This window comes from Petromyzon marinus, chromosome 41, assembly GCF_048934315.1.
Source record: "Petromyzon marinus isolate PM22_M1 ecotype Great Lakes invasive population chromosome 41, UKy_Petmar_22M1.pri1.0, whole genome shotgun sequence".
Classification (NCBI taxonomy): Eukaryota; Metazoa; Chordata; class Hyperoartia; order Petromyzontiformes; family Petromyzontidae; genus Petromyzon; species Petromyzon marinus.
In genome coordinates this window covers 3,003,323-3,030,620 of record NC_133707.1, presented here as the reverse complement: position 1 = coordinate 3,030,620, position 27,298 = coordinate 3,003,323, and the positions used below count along the sequence as shown (strand labels likewise).

Genomic DNA, 27,298 nt, shown 5'->3' with positions numbered 1-27,298 from the left:
TGTACTGTACTTCAGCTCCCGCGTCTCTACATGATGTATGGGCATACGACCCCACTACCCAGTCTTTTGGGTGTGGAGACCCTCATCCAGCAGTGGATTGGAAAAGTGGTGCGGCAAGGTCTTCATCCAGCACTGGATTGATAAAGGCTGGGAGTTACTTAAACTTCCAACATTTTCCAACGTGGAATGAGCAAAATTAATATTTTATAAAAAACCCTACCAACCCACCCATGGTGTTACGATCGTACATTTATCAGTGAGATAGACTCAATTGCATAAATACGAATACTGTACGTGTTTAATGGATAGTGAGTAAACCATATTGCAACAGAACCTACAGCACACTTGAGTATCGCACTCAACGAAGCCACGCAAACATTACAGAACTCGCGCAATAATAACCTCAAACAATGCACTACGATCCGGGTTCCAACGCAGTAATAATAAAAAAATCACATGCCGTGAATGGGGATAAAACAAAAACCCACAATGCATGCCGACACCGTCGTCTTGCATCGTGACGCGACTCGTGTTTAATTCCAGGGCCACCAAAAACGATGCCTTAAGACAACCCCACAGCAGTCCTCAAAAAGTGCATCCAGTTCCGTCTCGCCGAACCGAAAGCACCACCCGACACACGATGCAAAGTCATCCTCGGCGTCGGTTCTGCAGATGATGACGCGGCGTCTCCAGAGCGTTTCTTCACACGCGTCGAGCGAATTCGCATCACTTCTCACCTCGACACGTCTCGAAAGGGCACACCCAGTGGCAGCCATCCCTGCGTGGCACAAGGTGACTCCGGCACCTGGCCTGCGAGCGGGCGTGAGTTTGCCAGTAAGGGGGGGGGGGGGGGGGGGGGAGGCCAATGATTTCCATGTGGTTTTGCTTAGGGCACCCGCAGTGGTAGCTGTCTCTGTGTGACAGGCTAAAAGCTGGCTCGGCACCTGGCTTGCGAGCGGGCGTTATTCTGCCAGTAGGGGGCGATGATTCACGAGTGGTTTTGCTTCGGGGACCCGCAGTGGTAGCTGTCCCTGTGCGACTCAAGCTACAAGCTACAATCTGGCTCGGCACCTGGCTTACGAGCGGGCGTTATTCTGCCAGTAGGGGGGGGGGGGCGATGATTCACGAGTGGTTTTGCTTAGGGGACCCACGGCAGCAGCTGTCCCTGTGCGGCACAAGCTACAAGCTGGCTCGGCACCTGGCCTGCGAGAGGGCGTGAGTTTGCAGCAGGGAGCAGCAACGACTGCTGCCGCGTGCGATCCAAACCGAGTACTGTAAAGCGAGTACTGTACACAACGAAAAACGAGAGGCAAACTCCCAAGGGCAGCAGCTGGGGCCATGGTTGTACGAGGTCGCTCAGGTGCCCTCGGGCCGTGCAGTGGCGCCGCCAACGCGCATACCGACACGCGTGCATGCGCGCCGCCACCACCGCTGGTCATGGATCACGGGTGCGTGCGTAGCGGCTGCCGTGGACACGTGGCTCGGCTGAGGCCGACAGAAAGTGGCAGAGGCCACTTCAAGTACAGGGTAGAATTAGCTCCCCTGTGCGCGCTCCTCCTTCACTGGGTGGGGGGAGGGGGAGAAATTGAACCCCCCCCCCCGCCATGCCCCAGGCCACCGTTGTAATCCAATGAATTATCACGATTTTATTCGCGATTATCACCGATTATTTTTTACATTGTGCCGAGTGCCGCAGCCAACCAGTTATTTGCAATAATAGGAACCCCATTACCAGCAAGCGTGCCTTTAGGAATCCAACCAAATAAATGTGTAAGCACACCGCTCAATGCAGCGCACAGTGCGAGCTTTTAGAATGGAGATGAATCGATGATTTGCACAGCGCGTCTCCAGACTTTGTTTCACGTAGAGGCCAAGTCACTGCTGTAACTTTCCAGCCCGATCACTTCCACCAGCATCTTGCTCTCCGCTCAGCCGCCCACGAGTGCCACTCGCAGATCGCAACGGCGGCGACATTAGACAGAGGAAAAGTGCTCCATCTGTTGCTTACAGTAAAAAATGTACACGGACGCCTATAAACACGGGTCTACAATGTACATACATCTACATTTCACGTGAATAAATAAACGAGATCAGTACGTAAATCAAGACTAAGGGTCGGGCAGACACACAGGGGATACAAGTTTGTGAACCATAGTGGCGGGCCGGTCACAATGGGAGATGATTTGCGGTTTCCATTGCAGCAAGGTAATCGTTGTTCAACCGGGCACAGGAACGCTGGGCCCGCAACTTCGCTTCACACTGCCCACAACCGCATGGGGCCAGCCTCGTCCGCAGGACAAACCCAGATGGATTTCTCGGTCAGCCTAAGTCTAGCAGAAGTGTGCAACATCCTGCAGTGAAGCCCAACACGGCAACACCCCTCCCCCCCTTCCAGATCTTGGCACAAATTAAATCCTGCTGCCACCCGAACACAGGTGCTAATTCCTGGGGTGCCCGGGTCACACCCGGACAGGTTGCAACCCTAGGCCTACCACTTAAAACACAGCCTGCAAACAATATTCATCTATAATTACTAACATCCTATTCACACTAATCGGGCAACTAGAGGGGGGGAATCTTGTCAACCTAGCAACACTGCGTACCAAATTGCAATGCGCTCAGCCACTTGTGCCACTGCGAGGGCCCTCTTGCAGTGACTGAGCTGTGTGAACGTGTGGTTGCCCCCCAAACGTATTAAGTCTTAATTGGTTCTCTGTTAAATAGTTTTCACAGCTGTTAAGAGAACCGATTGACCGCGTGTCCCTTGCAGAGGTGCAGGGATCTGCAGCCTGGCCTTGACACTAAAGTACGTACAGCGATGCTGCCGTGCGACTTCCTGCGGCTAATGTACAACGTGGATTACAACGATTGTCACCGGGCGTGGCCAGCATCGTCAACCACAACCAAGACGGATATTTACAAAAGTTTCGGCTGCTGCGAGGCGAGCCCGCGGAGCCGCACGCCGACTACGCCCGAACGCCACGGCGTCACTATTTACATCGTGCGCACGCAGCCGGCTCAAGACGGCGTACAACGCGCCAACTATCTTGTTACCGTACAAACACATCAGAATATATAAACACTGTACGGTACGCTTTAAGAAGGGTTAACGCATTCGGAACTGAACGCGTCCGCTTGTAACGCGAGTGTGGGCCGCCCGTTGAGCGTTTCTTCTCAACGCTCCGCCTAACCCCGTGAAGCCACGCATGAATTAACTGCTCGGTTACAGTTTTGTATAATTTGCATATTTAAATGCCACCTATACAACTCGCAGCTGTGCTTCGGAGTGTTCGTGCGTCGGGGTTGTCAATGTGCCCCGAGGTACAGTGGCTCCGTCGGCTCCTGCGGCACACGTTCACGGTCGGGACCAGGGGTAGCCAAACCTCCCGGCGCAGCGCCAGTGATGGGAAACCTGCGGCACGTGGAGCCCCTCATGGTGGCCTGGTCTCGGCGTGTCTAGCGGCAAGCGGTGGGGTCACGATTAGCGGACAAGCACGATGTCAAGCTCGTGGCCCACTGAGGTGGAGGGCCGCTCGTGTGGCCCACCGACTCGTCTGGGTTGCCCGTCGCTGCCCTACGCCAAACCAACACCTTCAATGGGGCCGGGCGCCACAAGACACGCGTGCACTAGAACATGTCTCTCCGGCGTTAGCGACAGACACACCGGGGGTGCGTGCGCCAAGCGGGCCACGTGGCCGGTTCTCTCGCACTGCTGTGGAAATGGAGTTCTTAAATTTGGAAATCGGTGAGAGCGCCCCCAGAGTACTTGCGTCTGGCTTCGCTGCCAAGGGGCGAGTGACCCGGGCCACTTCCGCAGATTTTTTCCTGTTTCAATTAAAGTTGCTCCGAGAAGTTTCAACGCGTCTGCGCATACAGTGAGCCGCACTCGCAGCACCCGGAAGCCGCTGTTTCGTCGCCCCCATTCTGAAATGTATTAATTTATTTGGTGAACTGGTCATTGAAAAGAGAACTGTCCCTTAGTACTGCATCGCTCACGGCACTTTTGTACAAACTACCACCACTGACGTAACAGCCGCCCCTGCCATTTAGATGACCGTGACGATTTTGCCAGCTGTTTTACGAGGTCTTATCGAAGAGATTTTTCGTGCCCAATGACCTCTGTGACCGTTGCGAATTTGGCCGCTTTTGATAATTAAATTAGCCAATAATATACGGTTTTCATTCCGTTATCAATTTACTGCTGGATGAAGGCCTCCCCACGCTTTGCCTTTGACGACGGTCATTTGAACATACATCGCCGTGCTGGTCAGTGCGGGCCGGTTGAGATATCGCTCGCCACCGATGCCAGTACTGGCGGGGAATTGAACCCAGATCGCAGAGTTCACAGCGCCATGGCTCCGACCCCCGGCTCGTAAACAACAAAAAAATTGAGCTTCTGTTTGAGAACAAGCAGCAAAATTAAATCACATGTAAAAAGTGCGACGTTTTATATTTACACAGAGCACGTACAGGAAAATTGTCCTGGATTAAAAAAAAAAAATCACTCGGGGAAACAGACGGTATTTTAAAAACTCCGTTAAACGGCGACTTCCCTTCAACACTACGTGAGCCCTGGCGGAATTCTAAAAAGGCGCCCCCCGCCCTCCCCTCCACTTGTGAGCCGTGGGGGGGGATGCTGGGTGCCTGGTGCCTGGCGGCGGCGTCACGCCCAGCGCCAGCTGGAGGTGAACGTACGCCCCACCGAGTAGCTGTCCTCGGCGCCCTTGTGTTTGCCCCACGCGCCGAACGGCACCACCACGACCGTCGTGTTGTCCTCCGAGCCGTACTGCATGGCCTGCGTCATGCACACCGCCGCAGGGGACACGGCGCGTGTCACAGCGAGACGAGGAGCAGCAGCAACATCATCGTCATAACAGCGGTGAGCGAGCGAATTGTTGTCGATAAAGTGCCTTCCTTTGCGCCGGGGCGGCTCAGGGCGCTTGACACGCGACAAGTGACTTGCATCGTCACAGCTCCTCGGAAACAATTGGACAGGGCAACCCCAGTGAAAGCGGTCCCTGTGTGGCCACAGGGCGACTTTTCTGTGGTTGATTACTCGGCCTCTTTAAAAAGGAAGGCCCGCATAACAGACACCCTGCTGACTATATCCATTCACCTCCCGTCCAGCGACACGCGTGGATAAAGAGGTCACACGTTTCCCCCCCCCCTCCTCCCACCTTCTGCCCCCAACGATATTCATAATATCTGATTATTTTGACAATGGAGCATGTCATCTATAGAGTGATAGATTACATAAACAATGGAACTCGACATTATTCAGCTGCGCAGCAGCAACACTCAGGCACGGGGGTCAGGGGCCACCAATTCAGTTCCAGAGAGATGCCGAGCCAGCAGCAGTGTTGAGATATTAGCCATCTCACCTGGTATACAGGAGGTCGTAGGTTCAATCCCAACCCCGACACCTGCTGTATATTTGGAGTTTGCATATCTGTCCCCATGGCCGCGTGTATTTTTCTCAGGGTCCTCCGGTTTTTCCCTCCACATTTATAAAAACGCATTTAATAGTATTTGGCTGCTATACATTTCCACGCGATAAGCCACTTCATTGAGCTATAATTTTTAGCCAAGTTGCTTCTGAAAAAGAGCTAAATAGCTCAGGGGGCCTTATACCAGGTAAAGTAAAATTTAAATAGTTTATGGTTTAAAATATTTTTTTTTAGTTTAGTGTCCGCGCTTCCGGGTGGCTGACGCTCGTGCCGTACCTGTTCACCGACCAGCTGAGCAGCCTCGGAGGGCTCGTTGCACTGGCTCACGATGTTGCAGATCTCCTGGCTGTTCATGATGACGTTGATGCCGTCTGTCGTCAGCACCAGGAAGCTGTCGTCCCCGTGCTTCAGCTACAGCGGGGAAAAAAAAGTGTGAATTTTACACGGAGGGTTTCGCCAGCCGTGAAACAAAAATAACCACCGACAACCGCGACGGGACTCTCGTAGACCGTACGACGTAGCGTCGCCCGCATCGCCACAAGCCTACGAGTCACGGCCTCCTCCAGTCCTCCAGCTGGAGGTGGGAGCTGCCACAGCGATTGGAAGGGTGAACAGCAAACTGGAATTGCAATTCAGAGGTCGCCGATTCCATTCAATCTCCCGGCGCAGCAGGTGAAACAATACTGCAAGTTTCTAAACCCCCTGCATCGCCCCCTCCACCACCCCCGTCCTCTGTCCACCCAGGAGTACAATGAATCCTCCACAGAGTCTATAGGCAGATCGTGTGTGGCAGCCCTTCATCATAGCACATTTTACATGTTGTGACAAAGGGCCATTGCTTATTGACGAACGTGTTGAATGTTTTTTTCCCAGTGTATACGTAGTGCGTGCGCTCATGCATACGTGCGTGCGTGCGGTGTGCGTGCGTGCGGTGTGCGTGCGTGTGTGTGCGTGCGGTGTGCGTGCGTGCGTGCGGTGTGCGTGCGTGTGTGTGCGTGCGTGCGGTGTGCGTGCGTGCGGTGTGCGTGCATGCGTGCGTGCGGTGTGTGTGCGTGCGTGCGGTGTGCGTGCGTGCGGTGTGCGTGCGTGCGGTGTGCGTGCGTGTGTGTGCGTGCGGTGTGCGTGCGTGCGGTGTGTGTGCGTGCGTGCGGTGTGCGTGCGTGTGTGCGTGCGTGCGTGTGTGCGTCGACCATGATGCGGCGCGTGTCCGGCTCGGCCGTGACGCCCACAGCCTTGAGGGCGATGTCGCCGATGCTGCGCGTCATGGCGAGGCGCCCGTTGACGTGCGGCTGGCCCAGGCTCGTCCACGCGATGAAGCCACCGCACTTCTGGATCCTGCGCCGCCACGGTAACACAAAGCGAGAGGGGAGGAAAGAGATCTCCCATCCATCCATCCATCAGAGTCCAAGTGATCTCCAGCTGCTCAAATGAACGTTGAACCATTTGTGCTCACCTCCTGTTTACAGCCCTGCAGAGCCAGCGGTGAAAATTGCACATTCTTATGGTGGGGGCGGAGTCTCTCCATAGAATAACCGCTGTCGACTTTCGCACAAAGTGGTACTCGTTTTAACAACCCCGGAGGGACGATGAGCCGATTCGCATTACCTTTCTGCTTCTTCCCACGCACTGCTCCACTCTAGAATCCCTTCTATCATCGTCTCTTGTCGCAAGCTCTTATCATAACTTTGCTCGATTCAAGAGTTATACACTCTTGTCTATTACAACTGCGATGGTGCCGTTTGTTGCTGGCCACTTGACATCTTGGGTCTTTGGGCCCATGCTCACAATTGCCAATGTTATTACCGGTTCAGTTCCCGGGAAGGCCGGGGTTGTTGGGTTATTTCTACTCCCCAGCGTAACAGACGGAGCCCGGCTGTCCCGCACACGCGCACACGTTACATATACACGCATGCGCATGTGTGTCCGTGTCACAATCTGTCATTTCATTTCCTCTGCTTAGGCACTCGGCTTGCTTTGCAATGACATCACCGATTTCACACAAACCCTCCGAGCCCAGGACAAACAGCGCGCCCAGAGGCCCCAGCCGGATAAACCGGCACTCTTGATCCAGGAAATGTGGTCTCTGCCCAAAATGAAAAACGTTTTCCTCCCAGCTGCCAGACTTCCAAACACGATCTATTTCTCAAAATTGTTATTTCTTGCAGCTTGCATTGTGTCACAGCGCCGGCCCGGCACTGCTGAGAACCTGAGTTCAAATCCAGGAAACCGCCCACGATTAAACCGGGTTCTTACGTGCAGTTAGTTGGAAGTCTCAGCTCAGTCTGCACAAAAAAAACAACATCGCATTTGGTTTGGTTTCAAGCTTAACCTGGACGTTACAGATCCTGATGTCATTCGAAAACAGCAGGCCCGTGTGCTGGCTTCACTGTCCAAATTTATGGCAAAATCCCAAAATTACCCGCCAATTACTAAAGTGTGTTTGCAGGTGCAACATCGTCCCCTCAGTGTGAAACCGCAGCAGCCTGTGCCTGTCAAACACAGCAACAGCAGCGTCTTCCTTCGCGACGGACTTGCTCTACTACAGGAATGGCCAGAAGGAGGGTGGCCGTCGGAGAGGGCGGGAGCAGCGGTGGAGAGGTGGGGGGAAGCGGTACCTCTCCTTCTCGTCACGGCGCTCGGGCGTGTGGTCCTCGGTGAGCTTGCGCGACAACCCGCGTCGGCACAGGATGGCGCGGCTGTCCCCCACGCTGCCCACCACCAGCTCCACGCCGTCGCGCAGCAGCGCTACCGTGGCCGTGGTGCCGCACGGAAGCAGCGCCTCTGTCGCCAGAGTCAATTTCGCACGGATACGTGAATTAAAGTGAGAATATCGGCGACGTCAAATCAACCACATCCGTCGATTTGCGACGCAAGGCAACTTGATTTTCCGTATAAACGCAGAGATTATTGTTGTTGCCATTCGAATGACTGCGTCCGGAGCCCGTGTGACGAGCGGGGCCCGCCGCGAGGTGGCTCCTCCTCACCGTTGCCGGGCGCACGGGCCGCGAGCGTGAACTCCTCGTTCACCTGCAGGAACGCCCGGCGCAGCACCACCTGCAGGTCCTCCTCCTGCTCCACCAGGTTCCTGCGTCGCGCACACGCGGGCCTCAGCATCGGTCCGCGGTTTGGATCTAACAGGCTGCCCCAGTAAATAATACGCTGTGTATTTATACAGATATGTGCCATCTGCTTGGCAATGAGCATTAAACTAAACACTAAGCGAGAAACGATGTTTTATTTTACCAGGTAAGACCTACTCTTTTTCAGAAGTGACCTCGTCTCAAATGATAGCTCAACATAGTGACTTATCATGTGGAAATCTTTGGCAACCAAATATTTTAAATGCGTGTTTATACTAAATACAGGAGGGAAAAACTGGAGGACCCGGAGAAAAATCCACACGATTTCCACACGACCACGGCGAGGTAGTTAACATCTGAACGAGTTGGCCAATGTGTGCCGGGCATCCGGATCCAAATTTAGAAAAGTTACACCGCAAATTACTCAATGGTGCTATATACACAGCAGTGATCGCCCCCTACTGCATGAACTTAGGGTTCTAAAGGGGGGAGCAGTCGGTACCAGGGCCCACCCCACCCCCCACCCCTCCCCGCCCTCCCCAGGATCCGGTGCTGGGTATGGCGGAGGGGAGCGGTCGTCGTTACCGGATGCAGCGCTTCATGTGCGCGCCGCAGAACTCGGCGGCGTAGGCGCCCCCGTGGCCGTCGTACACGGCGAAGTACAGCATCGTGCCGTCCACGGCGCCCACACTCAATCGGTCCTCGTTGGCCGAGCGCCGGCCTGTCTGGCTTGCAGAGCCCACACGCGCCAGGTTCAGCTGCGGGATCGGCTTGCCGTACTGCACGCACGCACGCACGCGAGGGGGTTGTTCAAGAATTAACGGGAGGGGCTTTGAGATATCAACCGCCCGGCTCTGTGGGCGAGCCCGCGTGATCCGCGCCGAACCGCGGGATGGTTTAGCCGGGCTGCGCACGGACGAGCGAGGACTAACGAGCTGACGACGTTCTACGGCGGTGCTCCATTGTGAAAACCCATCGCGTGGCAAGTTTCTCGCTCCTCCGCTTCGTCGCGGGAGAGGTCGGGGCTGGCACGGCTTCTCTGTCAAATCTACTCAAGCTCGGGATCCTGGACCCCTTCTGGCCCGTGGGCCCAGGAGTAGTCGCGCTGTCTGCACATTCCATAGCTATGCCATCGAGCGACACCCAGAGGTCAGCGAGCAGGAGGAAGCCCGCGGGGCCCAATGGTGGGACGCTGTCAAGAGCAGACTTTGGAGACCGGCTGTCGACGACACAACATTTGCCGGAGCTCCCTGAAGGAAGAGGTGGTGAGAGGTGTGGTTGTCGTCCACTCCCAACGCCCACAAACATCTACCGAACCGGTTGGGCTTTGGCCCAGCTGTGGTTCAGAACGATTGTCAGCCCAGTTGTTTTTTTGGCGTTAACAATAAATCGCATGAAACACCCCATAAAAAAAGGTCACCGGTTTGAAATGTCTCCAGCAACAAGTGTAACGTGTGTACGATTTTAGCTGGGAAACAAAAGCGAGTGGTTGTAGTGGTCAGCACACTGGACTTGTAGTCCAGACATCACCAGTTATATTCTTTCCTCCAGGCGCGGCAGTTGAAACAATGGGGGAAGAGGTTTCTCAAACCCTCCCGCCCCCCACCCCTCCGTCCACCCAGGAGGAGAAAGAGGTACACACCTCATCGGCAGGTGACGTCGTGGGATAAAGTGTAGGTACGCTTCCTACGAACGCCCCCCCACCGGAATCGTGATTGTCGGTTCATGAGTTCACATAATCGGTAACCGATTACAAAAAAAACGATTCCGATTATCGTTTAACAAGCCTGGTTGTGTCAGCCCCGCCATTAGCAGTACCAGACCCAAACAGCAGGAGGAGCTCTGCGTTCCTGCAGCTTACGCAGTAAGCTGCTCCTTCCCAACACAACAGCAATAAACTATCAATAAGACGTTCAGCCAATACACAGTACATGTGGCACAGTTTATCCGATATTAAGGAAGCCACTGGAGCTATGCACTTTTAAATCGAGATCGAAAACTATCTTTTTGAGAGTTGCTTTTTATGTTTAGTTTGCTGTCTTTCCCCCCCCCCCACACCTCCGCGATTAGCACGGTCGGCTACGTACGGTGAAAGCAGTCTCAACATGTATACAGAGTGATGCTTCAGTCCCACCTGACAATAACATTGGAAAACGCCGAGGGGGAATTCAACCGGCTGCACTAACGATGCGCCCATGGATGATGCAACAGAGAGCTCTCGTTGAGCTGATGAGTGCGCGTGCCAAAGCCCCGACAGTAATCGGCAGGTGACGGTTCCCTGGCCGGGGGTCGGCAGAGATATTAAGGCAGCGTGGAATAAATGACAGCTGCTCAAGTCTAAACATAACCAAGCGGCGTGGAGTGAACAGGAAGCAGAGTGGTTGGTGCTGCTGCTTTGGCAGCGGTACACAAGCACGGATAACAAACTCGCGCTTCCAGACGCGCTTCTGCGGCCGTCTGGAACGCTCTTCCTTCTGATATTAGGAAGCCACTGGAGCGATACGCTTTTAATCCAGATTGAAAACCCATTTATTTAGAACTGACTTTTGCGTTTAGTTTGTTGCCCTTGCCACACACCTCCAATAAGTACGGTTGGCTACGTACGGTACGAAATAAGTCCAACATACATACAAGTTTGTCAATCACACCCTGTGGTCTTAAAAGTACAAATATATACAATAGGCGACGTTCGGGCAATGCCCCTTCTTCATAGCGAAGGCCCTCATGCCGCCGTGAATAATGAAAGTAGTTCTACAGGAGGGGGCGATGTTGCTGTGTGCCATCCCAATTGAGTCATTTGCTGTGTATTCTCCAACTTGGCAAATTTGGACGCTGACGCCAGCACACCATGGGCCCTTCTGTTGTCAAATGATGTCACCGGATCTTTAAAGTCCACTGTGATGCGTGGTATTTACGTTTTCATACACTCGCAGTAATAACCAGGGCGGCCTGCCGGATTCGAACTGCGAACCTCTGCGATACCGCCGGGCCACGTCGCCCTGGGTGCCGAAAAGAGTTTTCCCCAAACGCCGGGCCTCACCGCAGATATTCCCCGTCTACTTTACTCTTCCCTTCATATGCAACTTAACCAGCACCGTGCGCTGCCATGGCCAATGATCGGCAATCGCACAGGGAGAGCAGCGTGAACCGAACCACAGTCGACTCTAAAATCAAGATACCCAAGCGGACAACTCGCCTCCTTCCTATAGCAGTCAATCTGCACAATTTTTTTTTTATTATTACACATCCCATCAGCAACAATTCCTCCTGACAGTACATGATATCGGCAGCATGTCGGTTTTGACATTTAGTTTCTAATCAGCAATGGTCATGCTTTTTTGCGCCAATGCCGGTGAACTCTGAAGCAATGTGCGCGCTGGTCATTTGGCTGGCAGATCAACCACGACGACGGGAACACGCTCCGTGCTGGAAATATAAAACGTGGTATTCGGCGGTCGTTTGCGGCTTCTACCGACACGCGGTTTCCATTCCTCGCTGCGCCGCGTTCGCGGTTCGGTCGCCGATTTCGTCACGGAACAATAAAACAGACCCCACGCACTTTGTAGAAACCACCTGGCTGGTTTCACGTCAAGGGGGCAGGACGAGTGTGTAAACAAGACGCGTTTATATTGAGGTTACGTGGGCGTACACACCCCCAAGCCCTTGTCAATGACAGCTACACCCCCAACACAACATTCATAATAAAAGACAAAGATCCCCGTATAGCCTTAAGACTGTTGGAGCAATGTACTGTTAGTGAGCACCAACGAATGCCAAACATGACACACAAGGGGGTAGTGTAACCAGCACAGTGTAACCAGCACTGCGCCGAGCCACCTTTGTCTCCCCAGTGGGGATGCTTACACACTGCACCAAGTACTCATTCAAGGCTAAGTTTGACCTACAGGAGGCCCAGGACCCATTCAGATATTCGTCACTGATGCTGGTATTGGCTGCGAGTGGGAATTGACCTCAGGTAGCTGGATCCGTAGTGCGGTGTGCTAAACACTGCGCCACCATTCCCCATAACACATGACGCACCTGAGCAGCATGTGACAGCACTTTCCGCCCACATACATCGCACTGTGGACCAAAACACTCTTGAGCGGCTTTCTCGAGCTCCCTGTAGTGGAGGCCCTTCCACCAGCAGTGGCACCAGTGAGCAATTGCAGGGTTGCGCCTTTACATTTTTCTCATTGTTTTACATTGTTAATCAAAGGTCATGTGACTCCGGAACGCCGAGGCTGGGCGGCAGCCGAATGGACTCCAATTGCAACCGGTTGTCCCAGATGCCAGCAGCGACATCTGAACCGGTAGATTCCCCTTCACCAACCCACGTTAACCTGCATGGCGAAGTATGGTCAAACGACCTCTGTGACCGACATGACATGGGGAGTGGCAATGGGCTGGAGTTGGCCAAACTTGCCAATATAGGATCACAGAGCGTGGGAGTATACTGATTCTGGCTGCCTTCCCGCTTGTCTCCAAAAGGTGTCATAATTAAAACCGTGTGCTTAACAAATACAAATGATACATTACAAAGTATCATTACTGTTATTATTTATTGAGTGTGGTGACATGGCCCAGTGGTAGTGTTTGCCGCTTGTTGCAAAGGTTCGCGATTCGAATCAGGCAAGCTGCTCTTGTTAATACTTTGAGTAAATACACACCATCTACTTCACAGTAGACATTAGAGATCCCATAGGTAGGTTAGTGTCCTAGCGGGAAAATTCGAAATTTGGCAAATAAAAAATGGCACTGCAAATCACTCAATTGGGATCACACACACGGCATCAATCATCGCCCCTTACCTCGCAGAATAAAATCCACTTGCAGACCAAGTGCTGAGTCAACTTGTGCCGCACAGGGACAACTGCCAAGGGGGATGCCCTCCGAATCGTTGAAATGGGAAGCAATGCCAGGTACTCTGCATCACGGAGGGGTTTAGACGATGACGATTACTATTATTCCTGATTAATTCACGATGCCCACACACCTTGATGCTGGGCGGCAGCATGATAGGCTCCTTCTGTAACCGGTTGTCCCAGATACCGAAGTTGTCCCACACGGCGGGGCGGTCGTCCCGCTCCGAGCGCGCGCGCCACCGCCGCGCCGCTGCCGCCACGTGCAACCAGCAGCGCGTCAGGGGCCCGTCGGGGATGGGGGCGGCCCGGTGGGGGCGGCCCGCCCCCCGCGAGGCCCCGGTGAGTACTGCGGCGTGCCGGCCCCTGGGCAACCGCACCAGCAGCGCGGCCATCCCACGGTAGGCGCCGGCGCCGAGTCGGTTCCGAATCCTGCGCGGCAGAGGACAAAATAGACAACAAAAGCCTTCCCCTCCGAGTCAAAGGGCTCTTTTTCAGGAGGGTCCTGCCAAGCTTTGCACAGTAGGGGGCAACATTGTTAGGTGTTATTTTGTGTTTCTCAATTCAGTAATTTGTGGTTTAATAAGAAAAATAGGTTCGGGTTGCTATAAAGATGGAGTCACCGCAGCTAACTATGCACGGCTGTCCAAATGTCACTCTAACCCGCCGTCCGTAAACACACTGGAGCGCCGCACGTAGCGTGGGACTGTGGGGCCTGTAACCGGAGCGCCACCCCCCACCGCCGCAAGTCCCACGTGCCGTCACTCGGATTCCGCAAGCCAAACGTGACATGTGGTGGTGCCAGAGGCATACACGGAGGTCGCATTCACGAGCGGTCATTGGCCCCCCGGCGCTGACTCAACGTTACGTGCGGATCTGGGCAAACAGCGGCGAGATAGGTGCATTGGGGACAGACAGAGAGAGACAAACAGAGACGTGGACAGAAAGACACACAGAGGCGGAGAGGGAGCGAGAGACAGAGAGACGTAAAGACATAGATGAGAGAGACATGGAGAGCGAGAGATGGTGAGAGACACGGGGAGGGAGAGCTGGAGAGAGACACATACACATTGTAACATGGAGAGAGACAGAAGTGAGAATGGACATTAAATGGCCACATGTGGACGCCCCCCCACCCGAACAGAACAGGGGTGCGATACTCTGAAAGACAAGGAGAGACACAAACATATCTTGAGACACTGAGACACACGCAAGACAGGGGTCGACAGTGACGTGCGCCATCAATACGGCGCCCGTCACGGCCGGGTGACCAGGCGAGAGTGACGCAGACACGAGCGGTTAACGTTACATGGCCCTTCACATCATCAACAGTGCTCAAGCACGGAAGGTCACGGGTGGGACACATCAATGGATATAATTTCGTCGCCGATGCTTTGACACGAACGCAGGATTACTCAACGCTGGCTCTAATGTGGCGCAGTAATGTTCTACCCACTGTGGGGTATACTGATAGTGGTTGCATTCATCAAACTGGGTATAACACCGTGGTCCCAACCTATTGGGTATCGTGCTCCCACACCCCCCACCTCACCCAATCATCAAGACCACCTGGCCCCACGCCCCCACAGCCACCCTTCCCCTGCCCCATTCATGGGCAAGTGTGCAAGTCACCACGTGATCCACGTGCATCTCGCTCGTTGCGCGTGACGTTAGCGGCGCAGTTCGGATTCTGCAGTGGAAAAACAACCTGGTGCCTCCAGGCTTTGCGCTGGAAAACCAGCCATCGGTAGCATTTTCGCTGCAACGCAGACACTGCCGCTCTCCCCGCGCATGTCGGAAACCTCTCGTGCCCGTCAATCCCGCCGCAGTCTGCACCCCCGCTGATTGAGAACCACTGGTATAACACAACAGAGTAACGGGATGATGTTGTTGCGACGGGTATCCCAAGTGAGTAATACGCAGGTACTCTTTGCGCATGGGGATGTTTTTGGCCATTACCAGTTACATTGTGTTTTTTTATTTAGCTATGGGAGGAAAATGGAAAAACTGGAGGAAACCCATGCAGAAAAGGAGAGCATACCAACTCTACACACTCACTCACTGCAGTACAGGAGGTGAACAGACAAACTTCACACAGAAAAGGTACCAAAGTTGAGAATCAAACCCAGGCCACTTCTTGCTGCGAGCCATGACTGGTGGCTGGCAGAGTCGATGGCTGTTACTAACAGCACACGTGGCATACAAGTCCATGCGGTAGGGGCACATAGGGTCCAGTGGTAGAACACGAGAGGGTGTTTGTCCCACATTCAGGTTTGACCAATCAGGGGCCAAGCGATATATAAATATAACCAACACAATGTGTGTGGGTCAGATCACTGCCTGTAAATACGCACGTTTCCATTCTACGAAGGGGAGGCACAGGACATTCCCCGGGAGAACATGTAACGCGGAGAGCTGAGAGCTGCTATTATTGTAAAGGCCGTTAGTTGTTTCCTAACGACCAAGTGGGATAAACAAATAAGCGCCAGAAAGAAAAACACACACAGAGGTACTGGCGCATTCCAGACACGAGACGAAGTCAAAGTCACTTCCTGTTCACGTGAGCATTTCCTTCAATCTCATCACAGGGGGGCGAGTCGATCCATAGGACCACCACTGTTGACTTCCCCAACAGAGTGGTACTCATTTAATCGACTCGTGGAGGGACGATGGGCCGAGCCAAACTCCCAAACAGAATTTGAACTCGCAATCTATTTTTTAAATGCGAGTCGCTTGCTCTAGTGCCGTGCCACCCGATGTATTCTCGTTTTGTGTAAAAAAAAATAAAAAATGTGAGTGCCCCGAGATGCGTATAAGAAATTTCGAATGTAAACTCACACGCGCATCGCCGGTCTGCTCAGGAAGAAACCGCTCCGGACGGGTCAATGCCGAGTTAAACAACCGTGACATTGCGCAACCCAAGCACCCCGTGACTTCATCGCCACATAGCGAGAAGCGCGATCGCACGGCGAGACACGTGATGGCACTCGCGGCAGCATCGCCACCTTCGTTGTACCTGAACGGTGACGTACGCCGCCGGCGAGCTGAGAGGTGTGTGCGTCTGTAGGTGGGGCAAGGACAACAGTGTCCAACAGCAGGGCGAGCTGCTCAGGACTTGCCCCCTCGTCCCGATAGTTATCTGGGCTGCGGGGGGGGGAGAGGAAAATAACACACGGTGAAATATCGACCCCGTTACATCCAGTCGTCTGGTCTAGTGCAAACGGGTTTGCCCCGGAGAAGTTCACTCTTGACGAGCCCGGGGCGTATAATAGTCGCAAGCAGGGTACGCAATCCCAACGTCACGTGTGACGGCTCTTATAGCCAAGGGCACTGCGAGTCTCAGTGGGGTCAAGCTTGATGGTCAAGGCAGAGCGATTTACTGCTCAAATGAGCGTTGAGGCATTGGTGCTCATCTTCTGTTTGCAGTCCAGAGCCAATGGTGGAAATGCCACATTCCTTTAGCAGAGGTGAATCTCTTTGTACAACAACCACTGCCGAACTCCCCACAAGGTGGTACTCATAAGATGGACCCGAGGTACGATTGAACGAGTCGACCCCCAACCCGGAATTGAACCCATAACCCGCTAATTCCTGCTAGGCCACCTGGCCGCTCTCTATTGATGGGGATAGGGGGAAATTAAACAGTTAGGCCTCAGCTTGTGAGGACTTGGGAGTTGGTGGTGAGGCTGGTCAGTCACCACCACAGGGCACCATCGCCACAAACACCACATTCTCTGAGTTATGAAACACTCGGGAAGGAAAGACGCATCCCCTGAACAATAGAGTTATAAATATCTGGTTACACATGCACGCCTACTGCATAGAGCACAGAGAAGAAGTGGGGTATTATAATGCAGAGTGACTGTGGTATGAGCCACGAGTCTTGCTCTGCACTGTTATTGTACATATATGGCAGCAGTGCCAGCTTTACATCCTTGTGTGTAGTCTCGTGGCTCGGCACGGCTTGCTGAACGAGTGGCCGTTCACGTTTACAGCCGAAGTGAACGTCTCTCTGCTGAGCAACGCCCGGTGTTCATCTCTGTTCGTGGTCATGAGCCAGCGCTGCAAATTCCAATTTCCCATTATGGGGCCAGTGTATTCACTGGCCTGTCCACATTTCGCCACCCACAGAGTGGTACCGTATTGTGTTGATTATCAGACGTGGCATTTCCCCCCCGTGTATTTTAAAGCAATGGTTGGGGGAACGTCTTGTAATCCGGTAGATGTGTGCGCATCTGACTAGGTTTGTATAACTCTACTGACACAGGGCTCGAGGCTGGGGTGTGTGTTGGTCTCCGGATCTTCATAATATCTGGAGAATGTGGCATTTATTTTATAAATCCCAGTGCTTTGCAGGCTCATTCAAACTCCAACAAGGAATTTCACCTGGTCCCCAGCTGGTTGGCTGAAGGTGAATACGAAGTAAAAAGGATAAATGGATTGACCAAATTGACCTTTCTAACATGACAGCACTATCACTGTTATTGAGCAATCGAGGAATCTCTGGGAGTGCTTCTCTTCAGCAGCATAGTGAGGGAAAAAAGTATTTGATCCCCTGCTGATTTTGTACGTTTGCCCACTGACAAAGAAATGATCAGTCTATAATTTTAATGGTAGGTTTATTTGAACAGTGAGAGACAGAATAACAACAACAAAATCAGAAAAACGCATGTGAAAAATATTATAAATTGATTTGCATTTTAATGAGGGAAATAAGTATTTGACCCCTCTGCAAAACATGACTTAGTACTTGGTGGCAAAACCCTTGTTGGCAATCACAGAGGTCAGACGTTTCTTGTAGTTGGCCACCAGGTTTGCACACATCTCAGGAGGGATTTTGTCCCACTCCTCTTTGCAGATCTTCTCCAAGTCATTAAGGTTTCGAGACTGACGTTTGGCAACTCGAACCTTCAGCTCCCTCCACATATTTTCTATGGGATTAAGGTCTAGAGACTGGCTAGGCCACTCCAGGACCTTAATGTGCTTCTTCTTGAGCCACTCCTTTGTTGCCTTGGCCGTGTTTTTGGGTCATTGTCATGCTGGAATACCCATCCACGACCCATTTTCAATGCCCTGGCTGAGGGACGGAGGTTCTCACCCAAGATTTGACGGTACATGGCCTCGTCCATCGTCCCTTTGACGCAGTGAAGTTCTCCTGTCCCCTTAACAGAAAAACAGCCCCAAAGCATGTTTCCACCTCCATGTTTGACAGTGGGGATGGTGTTCTTGGGGTCATAGGCAGCATTCCTCCTCCAAACACGGCGAGTTGAGTTGATGCCAAAGAGCTCCATTTTGGTCTCATCTGACCAACAACACTTTCACCCAGTTGTCCTCCGAATCATTCAGATGTTCATTGGCAAACTTCAGACGGGCATCAGGTCATGTATATGTGCTTTCTTGAGCAGGGGGACCTTGTGGGCGCTGCAGGATTTCAGTCCTTCACGGCGTAGTGTGTTACCAATTGTTTTCTTGGTGACTCTGGTCCCAGCTGCCTTGAGATCATTGACAAGATCCTCCCGTGTAGTTCTGGGCTGATTCCTCACCCTTCTCATGATCATTGCAACTCCACGAGGTGAGATCTTGCATGGAGCCCCAGGTGGAGGGAGATTGATAGTTATTTTGTGTTTATTCCATTTGCGAATAATCGCACCAACTGTTGCCACCTTCTCACCAAGCTGCTTGGCAATGGTCTTGTAGCCCATTCCAGCCTAGTGGTCTACAATCTTGTCCCTGACATCTTTGGAGAGCTCTTTGGTCTTGGCAATGGTGGAGAGTTTGGAATCTGATTGCTTCTGTGGACAGGTGTCTTTTATACAGATAACAAGCTGAGATTAGGAGCACTCCCTTTAAGAGTGTGCTCCTAATCTCAGCTCGTTACCTGTATAAAAGACACCCGGGAGCCAGAAATCTGTCTGATTGAGAGGGGGTCAAATACTTATTTCCCTCATTAAAATGCAAATCAATTTATAACATTTTTGACATGCGTTTTTCTGGATTTTCTTGTTGTTATTCTGTCTCTCACTGTTCAAATAAACCTACCATTAAAATTAAAGGCTGATCATTTATTTGTCAGTGGGCAAACGTACTAAATCAGCAGGGGATCAAATACTTTTTCCCTCACTGTACATTCACTCAAACTCTGGATCAGTTTGGACATTCTGCGTCTCATCAGCAGTCAGGCTTGTTTTGAATCAATGCTGGTGAACTGCCAGATGGTTATAGGTAAGGATGTATTCCATTAGTTAGGAGTCCTGGTTTGACACTTCAATGACGAAACTTGTCCAGAGTTATCACGTAAAACCAATGTTGTCGAATTATACACTCACAGAAGGCTGCGTGGTGTGATGTGGAATAAAATTTTGCTTTTATGTGGACAAATATCAAAAAAAGTTGTAATGTCTGTTTATCTGCTGCTTTGTTTACATTCTCCATAGAAATGCTTGTCAATACTCTTTGGTTCTATTGGGTAAAGTCACGTAGGTGAAAATAAAATAACAAAAAAATTAACAAAAAATCACGACGTTTCGGCCACAACACAAGCGGACTTCATCACGTGAAGGGACGAGACAGTCTAGTCCCTTCACGTGATGAAGGCCGCTTGTGTTGTGGCCGAAACGTCTCGTCCCTTCACGTCATGAAGGCCACTTGTGTTGTGCCCGAAACGTCGTGATTTTTTGTTAATTTTTTTTGTTATTTTATTTTCACCTACGTGACTTTACCCAATAGAACCAAAGAGTATGGATCCTAGCAGTCACGAAAGCTTTAAATCTAGAATTGCTCGTCAATACTTGTTTTTAATTAATGAGTGTGGGTGAATGTTTTTTTCCCCCTGTAATAATTTCATCTTAGCTTGTAAATCTTTATTCGATGTTTTTTTTGGCAGCCTACTACCTGGGATGATTATCTGTTCCCATATTTGCACTGCGTAAAACATTAGCGGGATTTTCAAACAGCCAAGAGCACCAAAGGGAAAGATAGAGCTATTGACATGACCTCTGTAACAAATCACTCAGAACGTGGCCGGAATGTGCCCGGTCTCGTAAGAGCTCTGCAGCTAAGCAGGCTGAAGCCTGGTTAGTACTTGGCCCATCACCATCTGGCCTTGCCAGGTGTTGTAGGCGTGGGGCTGAGATGTGAGGCAGGAGATGGGATTTTCTGATTCCTCCCACACGAAGCAACACAAGGAATTTGCCAAACCCTCCAATGCAGCAGGGCACCCCTTGAGGCTTGAGGCTCAATGAGGCTTTGGTGGAAAAAAAAATCAACGGCATTATTCATATTATTATTCAATGTGGCGAGCGTACCTGTGTCACAGTGAAAAAACAAAGTAATCGAACAATGAGGTTAGATCTAACAAAAAAAGCTGTAAATGGAGGTTAGGAGATGTTGTGGCTAGGGGCCATCCATTTAGTACGTACGCATGGAGGGGGGAAGGGGGTTAACCCAAATGCGTACGCTTGCGTCTGGGGGGTCTACTGACAATGTACGTATGCATAGGAAACGGGCGGGGGGGGGGGTGAAGCCTCGATAATAATGTCTACATTGGCCTTCAAATGAGCCACAGTTCAGTTTCTTCAGTTGTCAGACAAGTACTACTGGAAGAAGTAGGACTGTGGGAGAGGTGTCCACTTGTATGCCACTGTACCCCTGACTTCAGCTATCACGCTGCTGTGCTTCAGTCTGACATTGCGCGTGTTGACGAAACCCCTAGAATGCGTCACCTGTCCCACTGGGTTCAGTCGGCGTTTTAACCTAGCGGACACAAGACAAACTTTTTAAAGGTAAGCAACTTAATTCTTTAAAGCAGCCAGCGGTGGACTGTTTGCTTAAACACGTTAATATTATTAATCCTTTATCGTTTCTGCATAGATTAAATATCGGCCTTTCTATAGGGTTCGGGGGGGGGGTGCGTCAAGCATACGTACGCAGGTGGGGGGTAAAAAGTACGCGTGCATACAGGGAGGGGGAGAGGGGTCAAGTTTTTATTTTACAGATTTTTGCGTACCTACTCAATGGATGGCCCCTTATGAAGGTTGTCACCTGCTACCCAAACCGTGTTTTGCCAACTCACAGCTTATGCCATCAATAGTGCAGGCCGGTTTGCCATTATTGCTCATCATCTTCCTTCCTTCACCATGCTTTCTAGATTGGTGCACAGTGGCAGGATTAATTATCAGTGGTGAAAGCGTAAATGTAGAAGTATGAAACCTATTCGCTCCGCAGATAACGTTCACTGCTACTCACACACACGCTCGTACAAACCCTCACACCCTTTCACTCTGACACTCATTGTCTCCCCCTCTGTGGAAACAGTGTAGCATAGGGATAGGAACCGTTCTGCACAGTGCCGGTAGACTCGTCTGTTGTCGTCTGAAGGGCCAACATACACCGGCCCACACTGACCACCGGTCTATCACAGAGTGGCACAGACATCGAGTGTGCAGGGAGTGCAACTGCACCAGGGATCAGAGGCTGGCGGGTCCCAGGTGCCGGGCTACAAAGACCCCTTTACCCGGGAAGGCGGACAGAAAGGCAGGACCCCCATGTTATGCCTTGCACCAGGGCCCATGCCAACCACTCCACCACACCACGCCGCCGGCATTAGGTAAGAATTAAGCGACTAAAACATTCCTGAGACGGGGATGGAGTTCACAGGCAGCGAGAACCAGTTTGACCAAATTTAACACAAAACGAGACTGGCTGAGAATGCAATATTGGCAAACTGTCTGGCACTATTGATGACATAAGCCTTAATGGCAAGTTGGCAGCACAAAAGTTGGGTTCCAGGATAACAGTCAGAGCCACAAAATGAGTACCAATTTCATGACGATTAGAGCTTATCTTACAGCTGCCCAAATTGTCCACTCCCCCCTAATAACAATATCCATTCGCTCCATCTAGAAGCAACTCCTTTGCTCCTGTATTATTATGATCGTTTCCCCAGGAAAGCAAGACGGGTTTACAGAAAGGTCCTGCATTGCGGTGTCTGGCACGATTCCTGTTCATGTTAATCAAGTGAAAACACATGCGGCAGAGAGTAAACGTACTTTACACATATTGAGAGCAGTAGATGAGAGACTGCCCAGCCTAACAAAATATTGGAATGAATTAACACCCAGACCAATCCACACACACACACGTTCATCATCGCACACTACACTCTTAACGAACACACATTGTGATTCGTTGTCATTTTTTATATTTGTTGTCCAAAGATTCACACAGGGCGCTCATTCTTCTCCGCTGCCCCCATGGTCTGGGACTCGTGTCCCCCCCCCCTTGCCACCCGTGCTGCCGGCCTCCTGCCCCTGTTCCCGCCTCGGCTCGAGGGTTTTGCGTTTCTCTGCACTGCAAGTACCCAAAGGCTTACGGATGGGAGTCGGGCCTTCCTGCCCTTTGTGGGCATCAAGTGCAGCACCTTTGCGTGTTGTTGTTACATCTATTCGTTTCCAGCCTGCGCACATTCTCCTGTTGCTGCGATGGGTTTCAAGTGTTAATGTGTTTACCAAATTAGTGACAAATATACTCGCCATCAAATTGGCTTACGGATTGCAAAGTTAACAGTGACGATGAGTGGATGAAAGTTATCAAGCCTTCGACTACAATAAATCAATTAACACTGAAGGGGAGGAGGAGCAAAGAGAGGGATATGGAGGGGCGATTGCTGGTGGAATGGAGAGAGCAGAGTGTACTGCAGAGAGGAGAGGACGAGTGGAGACACGGGGGAGAGTTTAGAGAAGAGGATGACGAGAGCAGAGTGGAGTCGAATTCGAAGACCAGCCAGGAACGGAAAGATATCGTTTGGTAGGCCTCCTTGGGGTCGTGTGAATTGAAGTCGCGGGTCGGCTACGGCCGGTGGACATGAGATTGCCCACCCCTGGAATAGGGGAGAGCGGGGAGAGTGGAAAAGAGAGCTGGCAGAGGGGAGAATAGAGCGGGGAGAGGTGGAGAAAAGAGCGGGGAGAGGTGGAGAAAAGAGCAGGGAGAGGACAGAAGAGAGCTGGGAGAGGAGAGAAGAGAGCTGGGAGAGTGGAGGGAGCTACGAGAAGTGGAGGGAACGGGCTGAGCGGAGGGAGCGGGCTGAGTGGAGGGAGCGGGCTGAGTGGAGGGAGCGGAGGGAGCGGGCTGAGTGGAGGGAGCGGGCTGAGTGGAGGGAGCGGGCGGAGTGGAGGGAGCGGGCTGAGTGGAGGGAGCGGGCTGAGTGGAGGGAGCGGGCTGAGTGGAGGGAGCGGGCTGAGTGGAGGGAGCGGGGAGAGTGGAGGGAGCGGGCTGAGCGGAGGGAGCGGGCGGAGTAGAGAGTGTACAGGATGAGTGTACAGCATGAGTGTAGGATGACAGGGCAGGCAGCGTGGGGCTGTGTTTACATGCGCACGCATTAGTGGCCCGCGGTGTGTGGATCGCCCCCCGCTCTCTCTCTCTCTGTGGGCAGCTGTTGAACGCACCACCCATCGACACACGCGCGCATCACGGCGCTGTTGCGATTCCACACGCAGGTTAGGCAGATGGCACCCACCTCGGTGCCCTATCATGTATCACTGTTAAAACGTGTGTACCGTACTTTGCACTCAAACACAATGTGTGCAGTAGTAACCAGCACCGTGCGTTCGGCGACGAAGCGTCGCCTTATGTTGGCGCTGCATTGTCGCACACGGTACAGTGCGCAAAACGACCACGACGATATTTAATATTCGGTGCAATTAGTCATCGCGAATGCCTTCTGTGTTGCGTGTGTCGTCGCGAGTAACGCTTGCTAAATCATACGTTAAAAAAAATTGGCATAGCGAATGTGTACACGCATTTCGCCCGCCGTGTATCGTACATGCATTACGGCGTAGGCGTACTGTATACATAACACATGCACTGTACACCAGTACACCAATTGTACATTTTGTCCAGACATTAACCGACCTCACCTCAAGTTAAACATTTCGGTTGTGTTGGCTCGGTACAAGTTACACACACGCACACGTAAAAAAAAAACTCAACACATTCGTCAATAACGCCACGTTAATAACGCCACGTTATTGCACACGGATGAAGCCAAACAACGTGCCGTGAAAAAAGGGACCACGGTCCGAAACGTCGCCTTTTCCTTACCCTTAATCCATTCCCGGAGCGCGCTTTAAAACTCGGTCAGCTTGCCTCTTAGTTTCAACTCTTCAGCTGCACACCAATTCAAATAAATATCCTTCTCCGAGCGCCTCACGCACCTCGCAGAGCCGATATCACCGATAAAGCCGACGGGGCTTATCGCCTTAAACTCCCAAACTTTGAAGAGTTGGGGAGAGGGGGCGGGAAACCACCCACCCCAGCACAATGTTTGCGTGGTGCATTCGCTCGAGGCAACCGTGTCACCCCCCTTAAGAGAGACGATAATTTGTACGTTTAACGGAGCCGCGTTGCAGTAAGCAGCATCAGCACCACCGCCATCGACCCTCCTCGCGCGTCGGCGAGGTCTGAGCGGTGCTCTCCAGCGACCGCCGCCCTTATATAGGCTCACGTGACTCCCGTCGTTACGTCACCGGGAGCTTGGCACACCACGTGGCGGTCGAGATCCCGCTGTGATTGGACGGGGGAGGAACGAGCCCCCTTACCCTCCCCCTTTTTAGACCTGCCCCCTCGACGTATCAATTCCCCTGACCTCTTTTGACTCGTCGCCGCGATGACGAGAGCGCTACGCGCATGCAATTGTTATTAGGGGCCATCCATAAATGACGTCACGTGATTTTTGACGATTTTTGACTCCTCCCCCCTTCGTCACACGACGTCACAAAAAGTCAGACACCCCCTCAAATATGACGTCACAAAGCTCTTGCCCCCCCCCCAAACCATATTTCCATTTTTGAAATAAAACTTGCTTCAAATCGCTTTAAACTATTGTCATTGTCGTGCGTATTTAATGTGGCGCTGCACTCTGACGTTGTAGGAGAAAACATTTATTACAAAATCTATTTAATTAAGTAGAACGTATTGTCTATATTTATTTAAAGTTGCGCATTTTGATGTGACGTCACATTTCTCAACCCCCCCCCCCCCCTTGTCACACATCGTCACAAATGTCTGACCGCCCCCCTCCCCCTAGGTGCGTGATGTCATTTATGAACGGCCCCTTATTACAACCAACTCTATGCCTTGTGCCGTCGGAGGGACCGCTGTAAATGTCGCGGTGGGCGTTCTAGCACGCTGGGCTTTCAACAACGACGTGGGGACACCACAGCCGATCGTCAGGGTCGCGCGTGAGGTGAGGTGAAGTGTGGGTAACGCCGTATGCCCACCTCTTTCAAGCACGTTGGAGGGCCGTCCATAAATGACGTCACGCACCTGGGGGGGGGGGGTCAGACATTTGTGACGATGTGTGACGAGGGGGGGGGGGGGGTGAGAAATGTGACGTCACATCAAAATGCGCAACTTAATTAAATATACTTTTTAATAAATGTTTTCTCTTTTGATTTAAAGCTTTCGTGACTGCAGGGATTCATATTCTTGGTTCTTTCGGTAAAGTAACGTAGAAGGGAAACAATAAAGTAATAAAAATATAAAATAGTAAAATTCTTACGACGTTTCGACTGCAACACAAGCAATCATCATCAGGTGTGAAAACCACTTTTTCCAAATTTTCTTGTTGTGGTTTTCACACCTGATGATGATTGCTTGTGTTGCAGTCGAAACGTCGTGATAATTTTATTGTTTTATATTTTTATTATTTTATTGTTTCCCTTCTACGTGACTTTACCGAAAAAATGTTTTCTCCTACAACATCCGAGTGCAGCGCCACATTAAATATGCACTACAATGATAATAGTTTTAAACGATTTGAAGCATGTTTTATTTGGGGAGGGGGGGTAGAACTTTGTGACGTCATATTTTAGGGGGGGGGTCTGACTTTTTGTGACGCCGTGTGATGAGGGGGGTCAAAAATCGTCCAAAATCGCGTGGCGTCATGTATGGACGGCCCCTTACTTGCCGGCGTCCAAGGGTATAAGGTCAAGCACTCCATAGAGAGGGGGGCTCTTAGAGAGCTCCCTGGCGTGGGAAAGTAACATCAGAATCAGAATATTTATTTATACTACAGGAGAAATCTTATGAGCTGTTAAGCTCTTTTTCACAGACATTCCAGTCGGGGTGGGTCAGAACGTTACAACAAACGATAAAAAATGGATAGGAGTGCAAAGTATAGCAACGGTAAATAAATAAACATGCAAATACTATTTCCATTTAAAGCTTTCGTGACTGCAGGGATTCATCTTCTTGGTTCTTTCGGTAAAGTCACGTAGAAGGGAAATAATAAAATAATATAAATAAAACATAATAAAATTAAATTCTCACGACGTTTCGGCCACAACACAAGTAGCCGTCCTCAGGTGAAGAAACAGAACTGTCGGCAAGACAGCGCTCCAATTCCGACAGTTCTGTTTCTTCACCTGAGGACGGCTACTTCTGTTGTGGCCGAAACGTCGTGAGAATTGTATTTAATTTTTCTTATTTTATTATTTCCCTTCCACGTGACTTTCCCGAAAGAACCAAGAAGATGCAAATAAAACTTTACATTTTTTAAAATCTTAACAAGTAAAGGCCACTTGGGTTGCACCACACCATTAAAACACGCATACCGTTATATTGGACGATTCGCCGTTTCATGTAAAACAGATGTGATTGGTTATCAAGTACCCATCGACTCTCGATTATCCGCGATAATGACGGAAAGGACGGCCGCGGATGATTCAAAATCGCGGATAGTCTAATAATATCCATTTAGCGCTGATATCTATGCAACAAAAACCCACACTATTATAGGTATAAATTATATTTTGATTTAAAGCTTTCGTGACTGCAGGGATTCATATTCTTGGTTCTTTCGGTAAAGTCACTTAGAAGGGAAACAATAAAATAATAAAAATATAAATTATGT

General features: G+C 51.3%; 1 protein-coding gene across 1 annotated transcript; it reads right to left on the bottom strand.

Moving 5' to 3' along the window:
- Nucleotides 1-280: 280 nt before the first annotated feature.
- On the bottom strand, nucleotides 281-24,895 carry LOC116951082 (protein phosphatase Mn(2+)-dependent 1K-like). Its single transcript, XM_032969467.2, has 9 exons — nucleotides 24,487-24,895; nucleotides 16,406-16,533; nucleotides 13,524-13,821; nucleotides 9,113-9,306; nucleotides 8,432-8,532; nucleotides 8,063-8,228; nucleotides 6,638-6,782; nucleotides 5,724-5,858; nucleotides 281-4,795 (listed from the first exon to the last, which is right to left on the bottom strand). The coding sequence occupies exons 3-9, from the start codon at nucleotides 13,782-13,784 to the stop codon at nucleotides 4,664-4,666; spliced, it is 1,134 nt and encodes a 377-aa protein (XP_032825358.2). The 5' UTR covers nucleotides 13,785-13,821; nucleotides 16,406-16,533; nucleotides 24,487-24,895; the 3' UTR covers nucleotides 281-4,663.
- Between the last annotated feature and the right edge of the window lie 2,403 nt (nucleotides 24,896-27,298).